Source organism: Dendrobates tinctorius, unplaced genomic scaffold (assembly GCF_039654945.1).
Source record: "Dendrobates tinctorius isolate UK_male_01 unplaced genomic scaffold, ASM3965494v1 ptg000097l, whole genome shotgun sequence".
Taxonomy (NCBI): Eukaryota; Metazoa; Chordata; class Amphibia; order Anura; family Dendrobatidae; genus Dendrobates; species Dendrobates tinctorius.
In genome coordinates, this window is record NW_027361765.1 from 23,436,718 (window position 1) to 23,454,744 (window position 18,027).

General features: G+C 47.4%; 1 protein-coding gene across 3 annotated transcripts in view; it reads left to right on the top strand.

Moving 5' to 3' along the window:
- The window catches only part of SLTM (SAFB like transcription modulator), a 137,620-nt gene that overhangs the window by 35,235 nt on the left and 84,358 nt on the right, over positions 1 to 18,027 (top strand). The window contains exon 1 of one of the 3 annotated variants that reach the window (XM_073586966.1): positions 2,019 to 2,201. The exons of the other annotated variants lie outside the window; for them this stretch is intronic. Within the exon in view, the coding sequence (XP_073443067.1) occupies positions 2,067 to 2,201 (135 nt within the window). The 5' untranslated portion in view covers positions 2,019 to 2,066. Of the gene's footprint in view, positions 1 to 2,018; positions 2,202 to 18,027 lie in introns of those variants that run through there. 3 annotated transcript variants of the gene reach the window in all.

Genomic DNA, 18,027 nt, shown 5'->3' on the forward strand with positions numbered 1-18,027 from the left:
ATCAACAACCACAGGTCTCCAGGAGACCTCTGGTTGTGATGGCAACGCATCGCTGACACCCCGATCACATGTTGGGGGTCAGCGATGCACGTATTTCCAGCCCCGTGGCTGGAAGCGCAAGTTAAATCCCGCTGTCGGCATTTGACAGCGGCATTTAACTAGTTAATAGACACGGGTGCATCGCGATTCCGCACGTGCCAATTGCGGGCACATGTCAGCCGTTGAAAACAGCCGTCATGTCGCGGCTTTAAGGTGGGCTCACCACCGGAGCCCTCATCAAGGCGGGGGATACTACCAGCTGACATACTATCCCGTCAGCTGTCAGTAAGGGGTTAAAACATGTAAGAAGTGGACAAATTTTTAAATTCAAATTGCCCCCCCCTCCCACCCCATTAAAAATAAAATATCAAAAATAAACATTTGGTATCGCTGCGCTCAGAAATGCCCTATCTATAAAAATAAAGAATTAATCCAATTAGTAAATGGCATAACGAGATAAAAAAAAAATTAACAAGAATTGTTTTTTTGGTCGCCAACACACTGCAATAAAATTCAGTAACAGGTGATCAAAACACTATCTATCTCAAAATGGTATCAGTAAAAATGTCAGCTTGGCACACAAAAAATAAGGTCTCTCCCAACCCCAGACGAAGAAAAATGGGCACGCTACAAGGCTCACAAGATGGCTCTAAACTTCTTTTTCAGTTAAGTGGTGGAAAAAAAAAATCTCTGCGTTTGGCTACTACCTCCTAATGGCAGGTCAGGTGTAGCCTGGGTTTCTTCACACTGTGGCACCGCCTGAGACCGGCCTGGAGCGTCACGGTTCGTGTGTATGTCGGCCACTACGGTATAGTGATCAGGTTATTAGGGTGTGTGCACAGGCTGTGGTGTACAGTACCGTTAAAATCAATGCAAAATGAAAACCGCTGTGCAGACAGGGTGGATTTTTCCACACGGATTTGCTGCGGTTTCAAAGCCGCAGCTTGTAAATTCTTTGTTTGGATTCCGCTGCGGTTTGGCACCTGCTCCATGGCAGGTGTCAAACTGCAGGGGAAACCCGCAGGCTAATCCGCAGATTTAGACAAATCTGTGCAGAAAATTCCGCAACGTGTGCACACACCCTTAGGGTATGTGCACACGCTGCGGATTGATCCGTGCGGATTTTGCAAAATCCGCAGGTAAAAAGACCTGCTGATTTTCATCTCCACAATGGAGATGGCAAACCGCAGCGGAATCCACAGAAAGAATTGTCAATTCTTTCTGCGGTTTTGAAACCGCAGCAAATCCGCGCTGAAAATTCCACAGCGTCAGCACAGCGGATTTTTTTTCCGTAGGGTATAAAGGTACTGTACAACGCAGCAGAAACTGCTGTGGATCCGCAGGGCCAAATCCGCTGCGGATCCACATCGTGTGCACACCGTGTTTTTTTTTTTTTTTTTTAAGCGGATTTGCAAAAACGCTAAAAATAAGCTTCCTGTTCATTTTGCACTTTTTGTGCATATTGATGTGTTTTTCCCGTGAAAACGCAGCATGCTCATTCATTTTTGTGGATTTTAACGCATTTCTGGCCATTTCTATGGGTCTGGAACCACGCTGGAAAAACGTGTGGTTTCTGGGACGGGAGGCCGGTTTTTAAGCAGAAATTTTCTGCTACGTGTGCACATAGCCTTAGGGTTCCCCCACTGTCCGCTGGGAACACGGCACCAACCCTTTTTTTTTTTTTTCTCCTTTCATCTGAACAAATGCAGGTGCAGAGAAGAAACACAACTGGTTGATTGGGGCCCAGCTCTGGGCATTGTACTGTGGCCCCATGGACCTTGGTCTGAATTCAGGACCTAGCCGGTCGGTGGGTGGCCGTCAGTGAGCCCCCAGCGCCTGGTGCCCTGTGTGTGTGGCGGCACGGCCAGTGTGGGTGCCCGGGCCGTTATGTGCTGCGCGCCTGGTGGGGGAGGGACCAGAGCAGCGCTGCTACAGACCGCGTGACTCGCACATCCGGGGCTTGAGGCTTCGGAGCTGTGTCACGTGACGCGGCGGACATCTCAGTGCCCGGATCGAGCCCGAGTAAAATGGCCTCATGTGGAGGTGTCGTCGAGAAGATGAAAGTGTCTGAGCTGCGTGTCATCGACCTGAAGTCCGAGCTCAAGCGGCGCAGTCTGGACGTGAGCGGCGTCAAGAACATGCTGGTGTCTCGGCTGAAGCAGGTAGCGGAGAGGCGGTAGGGGCGGGCTCAGGCCGCCATTAATCCTGTGGCTGCTGCACGTTGTTGGTGCCTGTCCCGTTCTCCCCAGAGTCACGGCCGCCATTACCGCAGGGGGAACCGAAGAGTAGTGTTACGCTGGTGAGAGGCGCTGATTAGCGGGCTGCGGCCCTGCGGTGCTGGCTGGGGGCCCCCGTGCCATGTAGTGGTGATGGCGGGGCCCAGCCTCGTGTCCTGCACACGCTCACCACAGACATGGCGGTCTTTTCTCCACAAAAGCCAGTGTAGTAATGATTATTACTGTGCGCAGTGTATTTGTGACCCTAAATCCAATCACTTGTGGCTAAATCCTTTAACCCCTTCACCCCCAAGGGTAGTTTGCACGTTAACTCCCAGGCCAATTTTTACAATTCTGACCACTGTCCCTTTATGAGGTAATAACTCTGGAACGCTTCCATGGATCCCGGTGATTCTGACAATGTTTTCTCGTGACATATTGTTCTTCGTGTTAGTGGTCAAATTTCATTCAAATAACTTGTTTATTTGTGAAAAAAACGGAAATTTGGCGAAAATTTCGCAATTTTCCAACTTTGAATTTTTATGCCCTTAAATCTCAGATACGGCACACAAAAAACATAATAAGTAGCATTTCCCACATGTTTACTTTACATCAGCACTATTTTGGAACCAAAATTTCTTTGTTAGGAAGTTATAAGGGTTAAAATTTGACCAGCAATTTCTCATTTTTGCAACACCATTTTATTTTTACGGACCACATCATATTTGAAGCCACTTTGATGGGTCTATATGATAGAAAATCCCCAAAAGTGACACCATTCTAAAAACCAGGGCAGTGGATTCGGAGTCGGTGCTCATTTTGGTGGAGTCGGTATAAAATGGACCGACTCCGACTCCTAAAATATATAATAAATTGGGTACAGTAGTTAAATGCAGGATGTGCTGAATATTTTTTCATAGGAATTTGGGAAAGTTATGAAATGTTCTATTCCTGATCTAAGGCTACATTCACACACAGCGTTTTTCCTGAGTTTTTGTGGATACGTTTTTCAGCTGCAAAAGCAGGTCATTTTTTTTTAAAAAACGCATCACTTGAAAGGTTTTTGAGCTCATAGATAATGTTTTTAATAGCAAAAGCAGATTAGAAATCTGCTCTATCTATCCATTTATCCATATCTGTCTATCCATATCATATCTGTACCAAAAAGTATGAAAGCCAGGTAACACACAGACTAACACTTCCTGCCAGGCAAAGGAGGAGGAAAGAGCGTCTCAAACATCATTAACAAGATATCTTGTAAGTGACAAAGTTACTGTAACAATGACAGCAGATATGTTTAAAAGACAGCTCATACAGCTTGTTGTGAAGGATGGTGTACAATTATTATTTGCAAGACCAGCTTTTACAGCTCTTAGTGGAGAAATGGCCCACAAACTTGGTGTTTCTCTGGAAAGAGAAAGTATTAGAAAATTAGTGATTGAAGAAGCTCTTAAACAAAAGGAAGATCTGAGAGACTCTCGACGCTTCATGTTTCTTAAAATGGATGCCTGCACACGTCAGAGTGAACTATTTTGCCATCAATGTTCGATATGTTTGTGACAACAAAAATAGTTACCAACACGCTGGCAGTAAAAGATACTAAAGCTCATCACAGCAGCCAGTTTCTCCAGGCTTTAGTGGAAAAAGTTCTGCAAGATTACGAACTCAAAAAAGAACAGGTTCTTGCTATTGTAACGGACAATGCTTAAAACATAAGTACAATTACACTGATGAATGAGAGTAATGAACAACAGCTAGAAGAACATTTAGGATTCAGTATGTTTGAGATGGAAGGCCACAGTGTTGTTCATGTAACTGAGGAACAAACAGATTTTACAACAGAAGAACAGCAAAATTATACTGTAGTAATAGATCTTGTTGCAGCAGCTTCACACCTCTTTACTATTCATCACATGCGCTGTGTTGTGCACACGCTGCAGCTGGCAATAAGATAGTCTGCAAGAGGGACATGCTGGAAATTTGATTGGATAAGTGAGGAAATTGGTTATTGCCGCCAGAACCCCTAAAATTGATTCCATCTTGAAGAGACGTGCTGGAAAAGGGCAATTGTTGATCAAGCCACTGGGTGGGGCAGCACTAATGATTGAACGATTGCTTGAACTAAAACCGTTTCTTATAGATATGGTGAACCCTCAAGTAACCCTAAATGAAGGTCAATTGACACAGGTGGCTGAATTGAAGGAATTGCTTAATCACTCATTTACCGTGACTAAAAAAATTACAAGCTAAGGATTTAACTCCTGGCATTTTCATGAGGGAGTGGAAGAACTTGCTATTTTGCTGTTTAATCGCAGATGGCATTTCTGCTTCAGTGAAACAGACACAGCTATTGGAAAATAAAATTTCCAGGTCACCACCTGACAGCACACTTGGGAGGACGTCCTTCTCATCCGCAGTGGGACAGGAAACCACGAGTTTAAAAGGACCCTCCCCCCTACCATCCCACAGTGTTTTTCCTGTCCCACTGCGGATAGGAACGACGAGAGGAAGAACCAGCCGTTGCGCGCAGAGGGTCAGGATCGGGGGACCCAGCCTTTCCCTTCCTACCTGAAAAACTCTGCAAGCTGAAACCCAGCACAGGGTCCCTCAGCCCCTCCAGTGTAGCGCTGCTCCTGGAGAAGGGGTCGCTTCCTCCCGACGGAGGTTCTCGACCCTGGAAACCACTGCCACCACCGATGTAGGTACCGGGGCCGCCTCTACGGACTCCACGTGCCCCGCAAGCGGACCCCGGCAGAGGATCGCCTCACCTCTCCCCCTTCCTGCTGTAAGGAGCTGTAGCAGCGCCATGCCTGGGACCAAAGCGTGCTACTTCCGCCCATACCAGCAGGGCGCGCGCGTCATCCAGAACAGGCGGGACTTCCGACCCGGACGTCACTTCCGGTCGCGTCACTGGGCCCGGACGTCACTTCCGGTCGCGTCATTAAAGGCGACAGCCCGGCATTCAGGAAGTGCCGGCACCATCTCTGAGAGGGGGCAGACTCTGGGCAGTGGAGTGGATCGGCAGCGCGGCAGGAGAGAGAGACACAGCGGTATGCAGGGCCCTGCGGTGTAAGAACCGGATACCACCTCCCGGCCACTTACACGTTTTGGTGTCTCGGCAGGCAGACAGCCACTAGGAACCTTATCTATTAAGGATGGAGGACCAGGCGAAGACTGAGACAGAAATGGAGAGCCAGGGTCACGTGAGTAGCCTCATATGAGGTCATGGCAGGGCCCCAGTAAGACAGACCCCACAGAACACGTACTTTGTGTTCCAGAGGGGAACCTCCACCTCAGAAAGGAAGGATGTGTCCAGTCTGAAGGATAAGTGTCCAGTCTGCTCTTAGAAGCTAAAGGATACATGGAAAAAAAACCCTCTGCGACGCATGTACAAAGCGCATAATAGGGGAAGAACAGGCTACGCTCATGTCGAACATGAGGACAATAATTAGAGAGGAAGTACAGGCCTCGGTATTCGGAGCCATGTCCCAAGCCCCGCAGGTGAACCCTCAGGCATGCAGAAAGAGGCAGAGGGAGTCGGACACGTCTTCTGAGGACATCCTGTCCGAATCAGACGCAGAGGAGATCAGAGAGCACCCGGAAAGGGGAAGAAAGTATCTCTTTGCATCTGGCGATACGGATGAGCTATTAGGGGCAGTCCGGCAGACTATGCAGATAGAGGAACCTCCGACTACCCTCTCAATACAAGATGAGATGTTCGGGGGGGCTGCGCTCCCAGACCTCAATGGTCTTCCCAGTAAATACCCATATATGAGCCATGATATTGGATGAATGGGAGGAAGCAGAGAGAAAAATTGACTATCCCCCAAGACTTCAGGCTTCGCCTGCCGTTTGACCCAGAAGAGGTCATGGTCTGGGAAGAGGTCCCTAAAATCGATATCCCAGTAGCGAAGGTATCAAAAAGACAGTCATTCCGTTCGAAGACTCCTCAAGTTTAAAGGAACCCCTAGATCGGAAGGCAGACGGGCTCTTCAAGAGAGCCTGGGAAAGTTCAGCGGCAGTCATAAAGACAAATATAGCCGCGACATCAGTGGCACACTCCATGCATCTATGGATAGATGATTTAGAGGAGCATTTGTCAGAACACCGAGGGAAACTATTCTAAAATCCCTTCCCTTGCTAAAATTAGCCACAGGGTTTTTGGCTGACGCCTCAGCAGTCCGTTAGATTTACTGCCAGAACCCAATCATTGTCCAACACAGCCAGAAGAGCCATCTGGCTTTAAAAGTTGGTCGGGTGACATGCAGTCAAAGAATAAACTGTGCTCAATTCCCTTCTCGGGAGGTAGTCTTCGGACCTGTGCTTGACGATATCTTAGAGAAGGCGTCAGATGAAAAAAAAAAAAAAAGGGGTATCAGCCCTTTCGTAGACCCCGTTACAACCATAGAACGGACTACAGAGGGAAGGGGATGTCAGGTCGATGGAGCTACCCCAAAGGGGTGAGGGTAGAAATAGGAGCAGAGATACCATCTTCTCCGGCCCAGAGTCTAGCTCCCGGAAGAAATGACGCCACCAGTGTAGGGGGGCGACTACTCAGGTTCAGGGAAGAATGGTGAGAGGTTACCACCAGCCCCTGGGTACTGCAAGTAATTTCTCAAGGATTCAAGATAGAATTCAATTCCCTACCCTCGAACAGGTTCCTAGTGACCAGCTCTCGACTATGTCCGACCTCCCCCATGTGGTTAGCTATCCAGGACCTCCTAGAAATGGAGGCAATCATACCAGTTCCCACGCAAGAAGAGGGAAGGGGACACTACTCGAGCCTCTTCGCGATAAAAAAAACCGTCAGGGGAGAACAGGACCATAATAAATCTCAAGCCCTTAAACAAGTGGGTATCATACAAACTCTTGAAGATGGAATCCATAAGATCCACGATTCCGCTCCTGGGAGAAGCGGTGGTAATGTGCACGTTAGATCTAAAAATCGCATATTACCATGTCCCCAGCCACCCAGACCACCAAAAATCTCAGGTTTGCGGTCGAAAAGGAGGGCAAGGTTCACCACTACCAGTTTCACTGTCTCCCCTTCGGCCTAGCATCAGCCCCAAGAGTGTTCACAAAGGTAATTGTAGTGGTTGTGGCCTACCTACGAGCCCAAATCATCGTACTTAGACGACTGCTTGATCGTAACAGATTCAGCAGCCCAGCTCAGAGACGACTTGTCAGTCCTCGATCGCCACACTGCAAAGGTTGGGTTGGATAATAAATTGGTCAAAATCAGATCTTATACCCAAGTCCAGAATAAAATTTTTAGGGGTCATGCTGGATTTGGAAAGAAGAATGTCCTATCTTCCAGAAGAAAAGCAGACCAGCATACCAAAGAAGATCCGCCAGTTCTCAAAGAACCGGGTGTCGATCAGAGATGCAATGAGGATTCTGGGGCTGATGACTTCGTGTATCTCCTGTGTCAGATGGAGTCAGTTCCACTCCCGCAGACTACAACGGGCAGTCCTAGCGTCCTGGGACAGAAGGCAAGGCTCACTAGACAAGAAGATACAAATAATTCCCCAGGTCAGAAGGTCGCTGCTGTGGTGGACCGTCCCGAGAAACCTAAAAGCCGGTGTCTCATGGATTCAGTCCCCAGAGATCGTAGTAACCACGGACGCAAGTCTGTATGGCTGGGAGGGACACATTGGAGGAGAGTATTATCAGGGGCGATGGAGTCGGGAGGACAGCAACAGGTCCTCCAACTTAAGAGAGCTGCTTGCGGTCTGGAAGGTACTACTCGTTGCCTGGCTTCGGGTGAAGAACAAGCACGTCAAGATATTTTCGCCACGACAGTAGCCTTTCTCTGCCATCAGGGCGGACCGAAACACCCAGCACTACAGGGCTTAGCAGAGCAGATCTTCAGATGGGTGGAAAGAGAGGTCCTCTCAATCTCAGCAGTACATCTGGAGGGCACCAGCAACCAGGTGGTGGACTTTCTCAGCAGAAGAATAACCGCAACAGACTGGGAGCTCAATGAAGAGGTGTTCAGCAGCTTGTGCGATCACTGGGGACAACCAGAAATAGTCCTGTTTGCGGACAAGGGAAATACAAAGGTCAAAGCCTTCTACTCCCGAAAACCCGACAGGGATAGATGCTCTATCGCAGTCCTGGAACAGGGGCCTACTGTACGCCTTCCCGCCTCTAGCTCTCACCCTAAGGGTTCTCAGGAAGATCTACGAGGACAGAGCCAGGGTCATATTGGTGGTTCCCTATTGGCCAAGAAGAAGCTGGTTTCCTCTGCTCAGGAAGATATCACGGGAAGATCCCATTCTTCTGCCAAAAAGAGAAGACCTTCTTCACCAGGGTCTGGTCTTCCACAAAAGGCCAGAAGCCCTCAAGCTATCAGCCTGGATCCTGAGCGGCAGGTCCTACGAACAAAGGGTCTATCGGATGAAGTTATATCCACTCTACAAGCAAGTAGGAAGCCCGTAATAGCAGCAATATATAACAAAATTTTGAAAAAAAATGTTCAGCTTTTGTGGAGAGGCGACAGTCGAAACTGACCAACCCCAGATCCTGAAGATCCTTGACTTCTTACAGGCAGGGTTCAAAAAGGGCCTCAGACCCAGCTCCCTGAGAGTGCAGATTGCAGCCTTAAGCGTGTTCTATGACACAACCCTATCATCTCACCCCTGGATAGCCCGGTTTTCAAGGGCTGTGCAGAGACTTAAGCCCTTGATAAGAAGGACCGTCCCTCCTTGGGACCTTAACCTAGTCCTTAACGCGCTATGTAGACAGCCATACCAGCTAGGGGTAGAAATAAATATCGGTAAACTCTCTCTGAAGACAGCGTTCTTAGTGGCTGTTATGTCAGCCAAAAGATTAGGGGAACTTCAGGCCCTATCGGTTCAGGATCCCTACTTACAAATATTCGACCGGTTAGTCCTAAAACTCGACCCGGCTTTTCTCCCCAAGGTGATCTCAGACTCGAACATGAATAAGGAGGTAGTGCTCCCCTCATTTTGTCAGTTTCCTAAAAATAGCAAGGAGAAAGCTTACCATAACCTGGATGTCAGGGAAACAGTGCTCAGGTACCTGGACGCAACCAGGCCTTGGAGGCAGGATAGTAATCTTTGTCCAGTTCAGAGGCCCTAATAAGGGGAAAAAGGCATCAAAATCCACAATAGCAAGGTGGATTAAATCAGTTATTAGCACAACGTATAGAGCACAGGGTCAGAGCCCCCCCGGGGAGCCTTAGAGCCCACTCAACTAGGGCCATGGCCACATCATGGGCAGAGAGGGGCGGAGCCTTGGCAGAACAAATCTGCAGAGCCGCATCTTGGGCCAGTCTCAGTACGTTCTCTAAACACTATAAATTAGACGTGACCTCCGCACAGGTGGCTTTTGGGAGAAAGGTACTCCACACGGTAGTCCCACCCTAGGACCAATTTTCTTTGGTTCTACTCCAAGTGTGCTGTCAGGTGGTGACCTGGAAAACGGTAATTAGACCTACCGGTAATTGTGTTTCCAGGAATCCATCCTGACTGCACTATTAGTTCCCTCCCGACAAACACATCCATGCAATTGTGATGTAACGTGTATGGAAAATGTTGGTTTAAATAAATTTTTTAGTTTGAATCCATCCAGAGGTGTTACTTTGTGAAATCACTGTGGGATGGTAGGGGGAGGGTCCTTTTAAACTCTCATGGTTTCCTGTCCCACTGCGGATGAGAAGGACGTCCTCCCAAGTGTGCTGTCAGGATGGATTCCTGGAAACACAATTACCGGTAGGTCTAATTACCGGTTTTTTCTGGCGGCTGTTTATGTGGACCCAAGTCATCGTATACTGCTTAATAATCAACAGCTTACTAAAGGAAAAGAAGCTCTGACTGAGGTAGCAGTTAGGAAGAGTGGCCTACAGGAGGACTGCCAGGCGCAAGAGGACTCGGGTCCTGACAGTGCTACTGCTGCCATATCTTCAGCCTCATCAGATGAGGAGTTTGACAAGTATTTGGATGACATGGAGCAGGCAAATCGTTGCCGCAAGGAAAAAGATTTCACTCTGTCTCCTATAGCAAGCAGATTGATCATATTTCAGCAAAATGTTTCACTTGCTGTCAAAGAAATAGAAAAATTCAACCATTCATCAAAACTGACACTGCATGAGGCATTTCCTTTATACCCGGAAATTGTTAGAGATGTTGCCCATGATGTTATTTAGTATGTTTTTGTTGAAAACTGTTTTTTGCCACTTATAGTTTATTACATAGTGTGATAGAGATATATATATATATATATATATATATATATATATATATCTATATCACACTATGTAATAAACTATAAGTGGCAAAAAAACAGTTTTCAACAAAAACATATATATGTATGTATGAGAGAGATATAAAAATATTTATTTATTACACTAGCTGAAGAGCCCGGCGCTGCCCGGGCATAGTAACTAACTATGGTTAGTTATGACAAACTATAATTATCCTCCATCCCATAGTCCCATGCCCATATACCCATCACACATCCTCCATCCCATAGGCCCGTGCCCATATACCCATCACACATCCTCCATCCCATAGTCCCATGCCCATATACCCATCACACATCCTCCATCCCATAGTCCCATGCCCATATACCCATGCTCATATACCCATCATACATATTCGCCATCCCATAGTCGAGTGCCCGTATACCCATCATACATATCGGCCATCCCATAGTCCCGTGCCCATATACCCATCATACATATCCTCCATCCCATAGTCCAGTGCCCATATACCCGTCATACATATCCTCCATCCCATAGTCCAGTGCCCATATACCCATCATACACCTCCTCCATCCCATAGTCCAGTGCCCATATACCCGTCATACACATCCTCCATCCCATAGTCCAGTGCCCATATACCCGTCATACATATCCTCCATCCCATAGTTCAGTGCCCATATACCCGTCATACATATCCTCCATCCCATAGTCCAGTGCCCATATACCCGTCACACATCCTCCATCCCATAGTCCAGTGCCCATATACCCGTCCTACATATCCTCCATCCCATAGTCCCGTGCCCATATACCCGTCATACATATCCACCATCCCACAGTCCCGTGCCCATATACCCATCACACGTCCTCCATTCCATAGTCAACCATTATGACATCATAATGAGCGGCGGGGCTTGCAACCTATGATGACATCAGCGTCGCCATGGCAAACATTGTGACATCATGAGGGGCGGGGCTTAATACACACACACACACACTTACACACACTTTCCCCAGTATGTAGATAGGGGCATTATGAAATAATGAGTGGCGGGGCTTGACGCGCACACACTTTTTCCCCAGTATGTAGATAGGGGCAAAATTGTTTGGTGAACTTGAACGCGCGGGGTTAAAATTTCGCATCACATCATAGCTTAGGATGCTCTCGGGGTCCAGACGTGTGACTGTGCCAAATTTTGTGGCTGTAGCTGCAACGGTGCGGATGCCTATCCCGGACATACATGCATACATACATACATACATACATACATACATACTTTGAGCTTTATGTATTAGATATAATGTGATCGATATTACATAGTGTATTACACATTTACAATTTATTACAGTTTTTTGTGTTCTAAAGTTGTATTCCAATAAATATTATGTTCTATCTAAATACCTTGATTATTGTATCATAAAAATGATTTAATGTCTGATGTTCACATTGTACTACAACAAATTTTTCACTTAAATATATGCAATATATGTGGGAGTCGTGGAGTCGGAGTTGGTGTCGGAGTCGGTGTATGGGAAATTGAGGAGTCGGAGTCGCAGGTTTGGCTTACCGACTCCACAGCCCTGCTAAAAACTGCACTCCTTAAGATGCTCAAAACCACATTCAAGAAGTTTATTAACCCTTCAGGTGCTTTTATATATTTTGTCATATATGTATGTTTCACTACTTCCATGCTCTTCGCCTTTTTTACCTCTCCCACACTTTCTCCTTCATGATCCGCAGCAGCAGCATCTTTTACATCAACTTCTTCACCTTATTCACCTTCACCTTATTCCTATTCTTTTTTTTTTTTTTTTTTTTTTTTTTTTTTTACATTCTTCATATTCTTATTCAACTTTTATTCTTCATTCTACTTCTTCATCTTCCTATTCTTCTTCATCATATTCTTATTTGTGACAGTCATTCCTGTAGTTGTTATCTATAAAGGTTTGAAGATTACACCTTCCGTTCTGCCTGTCACAAAAGATTTACAACAGGATTTGTCCACGTTCAGTTTGGCCTGCAGCAGCAGGCATTTTCCAGGGGCACCACTTGGTGGAACGGACTCGCCCCCATACACTGCTTAGTCGTCTTCTGCTTATCTTTTGCTCGGCTTTTGGGTCTTCGGCTTTTGGGTCTTAGAATCATAGAATTGTAGAGTTGGAAGGGACCTCCTGGGCCATCTGGTCCAACCCCCTGCTGAAAGCAGGATTCGCTAAATCATCCCAGTCAGATGTCTGTCCAGCCTCTCTTTGAAGACTTCCATTGAAGGAGAACTCACCACTTCTCGTGGCAGCCTGTTCCACTCATTGATCACAGTCAAAAAGTTTTTTCTAATATCTAATCTGTGTCTCCTCCCATTCAGTTTCATCCCATTGCTTCTAGTCTTTCCTTGTGCAAATAAGAATAAAGATGATCCTTCTACAATGTGACAGCCCTTTAGATATTTGTAGACAGCTATTAAGTCTCATCTCAGTCTTCTCTTTTGCAAACTAAACATTCCCAAATCCTGCAACCTTTCCTCATAAGACATGCAGACCGGTCACCATTCTAGTCGCTCTTTTCTGAACTTGCTCCAGTTTGTTGGTCTTTTTTTAAAATGTGGTGCCCAAAACTGGACACAATATTCCAGATGAGGTCTGACCAAAGAGGAGTAGAGGGAAATAATGACCGCGTGATCTAGACTGTATGCTTCTATTAATGCATCCTAGAATTGCATTTGCCTTTTTTGCTGCTGCATCACACTGTTGACGCATATTCAGTCTGTGATCTATTAGTATGCCCAAGTCTTTTTCACATGTGCTGTTGCAGTCCGTATTCCTCCCATTCTGTATATGCTTTTTTCATTTTTATTGCCCAGATGTATTACTTTGCATTTTTCCCTGTTAAAAACCATTCTGTTAGTTGCTGCCCACTACTCTAGTTTATATCTTTTTGAATCCTCTCTCTCTCTTCTCTAGTATTAGCTATCCCTCCTAGCTTTGTGTCATCAGCAAATTTAATCAGTTTACCCTCAATTTCTTCATCTAAATCGTTGATAAAGATGTTGAACAGTACAGGGCCCAGGACAGAGCCCTGTGGTACCCCACTTGAGACATTCTTCCAACTGGATGTGCAGCCATTTACAACCACTCTTTGGGTCCGATCACTAAGCCAGTTTTGAATCCACCTAACAGTTGCCTTGTCCATTCCATACTTAGTCATTTTTTCAATAAGGATTGTATGAGATACCTTGTCACATGCTTTGCTGAAGTCAAGATATACTATATCTACAGCATTTCCTTGATCCACCCAATCAGTGAGTCCGTCATAGAAGGAAATTAAGTTATTAGTTACAAACCCATGCTGACTGTTTAATCACTTCATTCTTATCCAGGTACTGACATACATGTTTAATAATTTGTTCAAAGATCTTTCCTGGTATAGAAGTCAGACTCACCGGTGTTGTGAGCTCATCTGTTCATTCATCTTTTGTGTCCGAGGATCTCCCTCTTCTGGTGAAGGAAGGTAGTGAGACTGATTTTGATGAAAGAAACCAAACACCTGATCAGGTGGATGGTGACTGGGTAACTGGAGCTTCAGGCTGTGTGCACACGCTGCGGATTAGGTGCGGATTCATCCGCGCAAATTTTGTAAACTCCACAGGTGAAACCGCATGTCAAAATACCTGCGGTTTTGCCCTGCGGTTTTTCATCTCAATGGAGGAGATGGCAAACCGCAGCAGAATCCGCAGAAAAAATTGACATGTCAATTCTTTCTGCGGATTGAAAACCGCAGATAATCCGCGCGGAAAATTCCGCACCATCTGCACTGCGGTTTTTTATTCCCATAGGGAATCATGGTACTGTACACCGCAGCAAAAACTGCTGCGGGACCACAGCGGCCCAAACCACTGCGGAACCGCAGCAAAATCCGCAGCGTGTGCACACAGCCTCAGACTGGATATAAGGCAGCCGACGCCCTTCTGAGTCGCTGGTGATTTCTCTGCTGGATTCTTGGAGACCAGTCTGATTCCTGCTTCCCAAAGATAAGTTTTTGCTCTGCTATTGAACTTATTAGTTTTGGTTTTGTTTACCTTGTTTTTTGGAGTTCAGCCATCCCCGGCCCGGGGGTGTGCTGGATTCTTTTTCCTTGATCAGTGTTCTCTTTTGCTCTGCTTCCAGAATATTCTGAGTGCTGATATAGGGTTTGAAGTCTAGTGACTTCAGGGTCCTTTTTGCTTATCCGTTGTGTTGGTATTATTTTTAGCAGGGTTTTCTCGGATTGCAGACAGCAGCTTTTCTGTCCTGCCCTTTTTAGTGAGCTTGGGCCCCATCGTTTGCTCAACCTATCTTTCTATTTGTGTTAGTGTTTTCATCATGCTTCACCGTCATTATATTTTGGGGGCTGCCTATTTCTTTGGGGTCTGCTCTGGGGAAGTCAGTTTTTCCCTTTTCTCTCTTTAGGCTTATGTAGATCTCCGGCTGTGACATGGTGTCTAGGATCACCGTAGGAACACTCCACGGCTACTGCTAGTTGTGTGATAGGATTAGGGGTCTGCAATCCGCTAGTTTCCAACCTCTGATTTTCTGGGCTGAGCTTGTTTTTGTTTTTTCGTCTTCGGTGACTCAATCACAACACACCGGACTATAGTTGCCTGGGTCCACCTTCTTCCCCCTTCTGCTTCTTGGTGGTTGTCTTCATGTTCTTTGTCCTCTTGGTCATCTTCAGGGTCATCTTTTTGGTCTTGTTCGGGGTCGTCGTCAGGGAGAATCCAGAGTGATAACCAAAAACCATTTCCAAAAGCTTGAACTTGGAAATGTAGCAGAAGGTACAAGAAGGCTGAGGAACTGCAGAGAACCAGCTGACAGTACTGGAACGGGATGGGTAGCAGAAGGAACGAGCCAATGGCACTACCGAAGACCAGCTGACGGTGCTGGAACCTGGTTACTAAGCAGGAGGTACCTGTGCTAGAAAGCACTACCAAGGACCAGCAGACGTTGCTGGAACTCGGATAACGAGAAGGAGACACCTAAGCCAAAGGCACTGCCGAGAACCAGCTGACGGTACTGGAACCCGGATGGGTAGCAGAAGGTACCCATGAAAAACAAAGTTGCAAGGCCGCGAGCCGGCCGCAGTTACCGAAACCCACAGTCCTACAGGGGGTGCTTGTACTATTGGCACTACGGAACCAGCCTTTGTTGCCAGATCCCGCAGCCCACATAGGAAGCCCATAAACTGCAGGCACCATAGACTCGGCTAACCTGACCGCAATACGACAGGACAACGTATTGGTGGCAAAGTGACATTGACACTACCCGGTAACAGCAGGCGTGCTGGAACCAGGCTGGGCAGGAGGGAGTACCTGTGCCAAAGACAATGCCGGGAAACAGCTGGCGGTGCTGGAACCCAGGGAAAATACTACAAACAGAGTGGAGACAGAGGCCTAATTGGAGCAAGTTTAAAATCTGTAGTTGTGTGAGTGTGGACAGAGCAGGAGAAATTGCCGGACACACAGCTGGGGATCACATGACATTTCTGAACCCCAATAACACTGGAGCATATGTTGACTGTGCAGACTGCACTTCTGAGCAACAACTGGTGGTGTTGGACCCCAGGTTCAATCAGGGTTTAGGCTGAGGCCTACTTGGAGCAAGTTTTCTATCTGATGTAGTTTGAATGTGGAGGCAGCAGGAGACTTTGCCGGACACACAGCAGGGGAGCAGCTGGCGTTACTGAACCCCACTAACACAGGAGCTAGTGTTTTTCTCTGTGCAGAGGGTACTTCTGAGCAACAACTGGCGATGTTGGAGCCCAGGGTCATTCATGGAGTAGGCTGAGGCCTACTTGGAGCAAGTGTAAAATCTGATTTAGTTTGAATGTGGAGGGAGCAGGAGATATTGTCGGGGACACAGCAGGGGAGCAGCTGGCGTTACTGAACCCCACTAACACACTTCTGAGCAACAACTGGCGGTGTTGGAGCCCAGGGATTACAGTTCAGGTGGTAGAAACATGAACACAACAGGAGACCTGGATACTGTTGCCAACCAATTTATTCTGGAAGAGGACTGGCAAATTCTGGCGAGATCCAGGCCTTGTAAATTTTCAGAAAAGTAAGCTGGTCAACGTTATCGGAGGATAGTCGCGTGCGACGGTCTGTTAGTACATCACCTGCGGCACTAAAGACTCGTTCCGATAATACACTAGCAGCAGGGCAAGCCAGCACCTCCAATGCATACTGGCTAAGCTCTGGCCATGTATCCAGCTTAGAGACCCAAAACTTGAAGGGGGAAGAGGCGTCTGGGAGTACACTGAGAGGGCAAGACATGTAGTCTCTCACCATCTGACGGAAACGTTGCCTCCTGCTGACTGGAGCAGTCTGTGATGGTGTAGACATTTGTGGCGGGCACACAAAACTTTGCCACATTTGGGCCATACTGGTCTTGCCTTGTGCTGAGGTGCTGCCTCTGCTCCCTCTTTGTGCAAAGCTTCCTCCACTGCCTCGACGCACAGAGCTGCTTTGTAAAGCACTAGCAGCACTGCTGTCGGGTGGAATGGAAAACATGGACTGCACCAGTGTGTCTTGGTACTCCCGCATTTTAAGCTCCCGGTTCAACTGTGTTATGAGGCTTTTTAAGTTGTCCAGGTAGAGAGGATCTAGGAGGGTGTACACCCAATAATCAGCCGTGTTGAGAATGTGGGTGATGCGGTGGTCGTTTCTCAGCCACTGCAGCATGAAATCAACCATGTGCTGCAGACTCCAAACTTCCCAAGAAACGCTGTCCCCTGCTTGAGGCGTCATCTCTGCCTGCTCTGCATCACCCCACCCTCCTGTACATACTGACTACTAGAGCATTGTTTACCTCCCTCCTCTGGAGAGATGTCTTCCTCCTCCATTGACTCCTCCTCATCCTCCTCACAAAGTGTCCCCTGCCTACGCCTTTGTGAGGAACCTCGTTGCGCAGACTGTCCAGAATCAGATGGCATTTGTGACTCCTCATCCTCCACCTCTTCCAAAACCTCCTCCCTTAGTGCTTGCAGTGTTTTTTGAAGCAGGCAGATAAGGCGGACAGTCATGCTGACTAGTTCATCATCTGCACTCGCCATCAGCGTGGAATCATCGAAGGCACGCAAAACGTGGCAGATGTCATTCATAGAGGCCCACTCAGTGGTGCTGGAGTGTGACCGGCGCGTAGTGCGACTTGTTTGCGCCTGATGCAGCTGGTACTCCATTACTGCTGCCTGCTGCTCACACTACTGCTCCAACATATGTAACGTTGAATTCCACCTGGTGGGTAGGTCACATATGATGCGATGTTCCGGAAGGCGGAATCGGCGCTGCAGAGCTGCAATGCGCGATCTTGCCGTGCTGGAACGCCGCAAGTGAGCGCACTCCGCGGACCTTGTGCAGCAGTGCATCAAGATTCGGATAGTCCCTCAGAAAGCTCTGCACGACCAAGTTGAGCACATGTGCCAGACATGGGATGTGAGTGAGGTTGCCTAGGCCCAGAGCTGCCACCAGATTTCGGCCATTGTCACACACTAGCAAGCCTGGCTGGAGATTCGCTGGC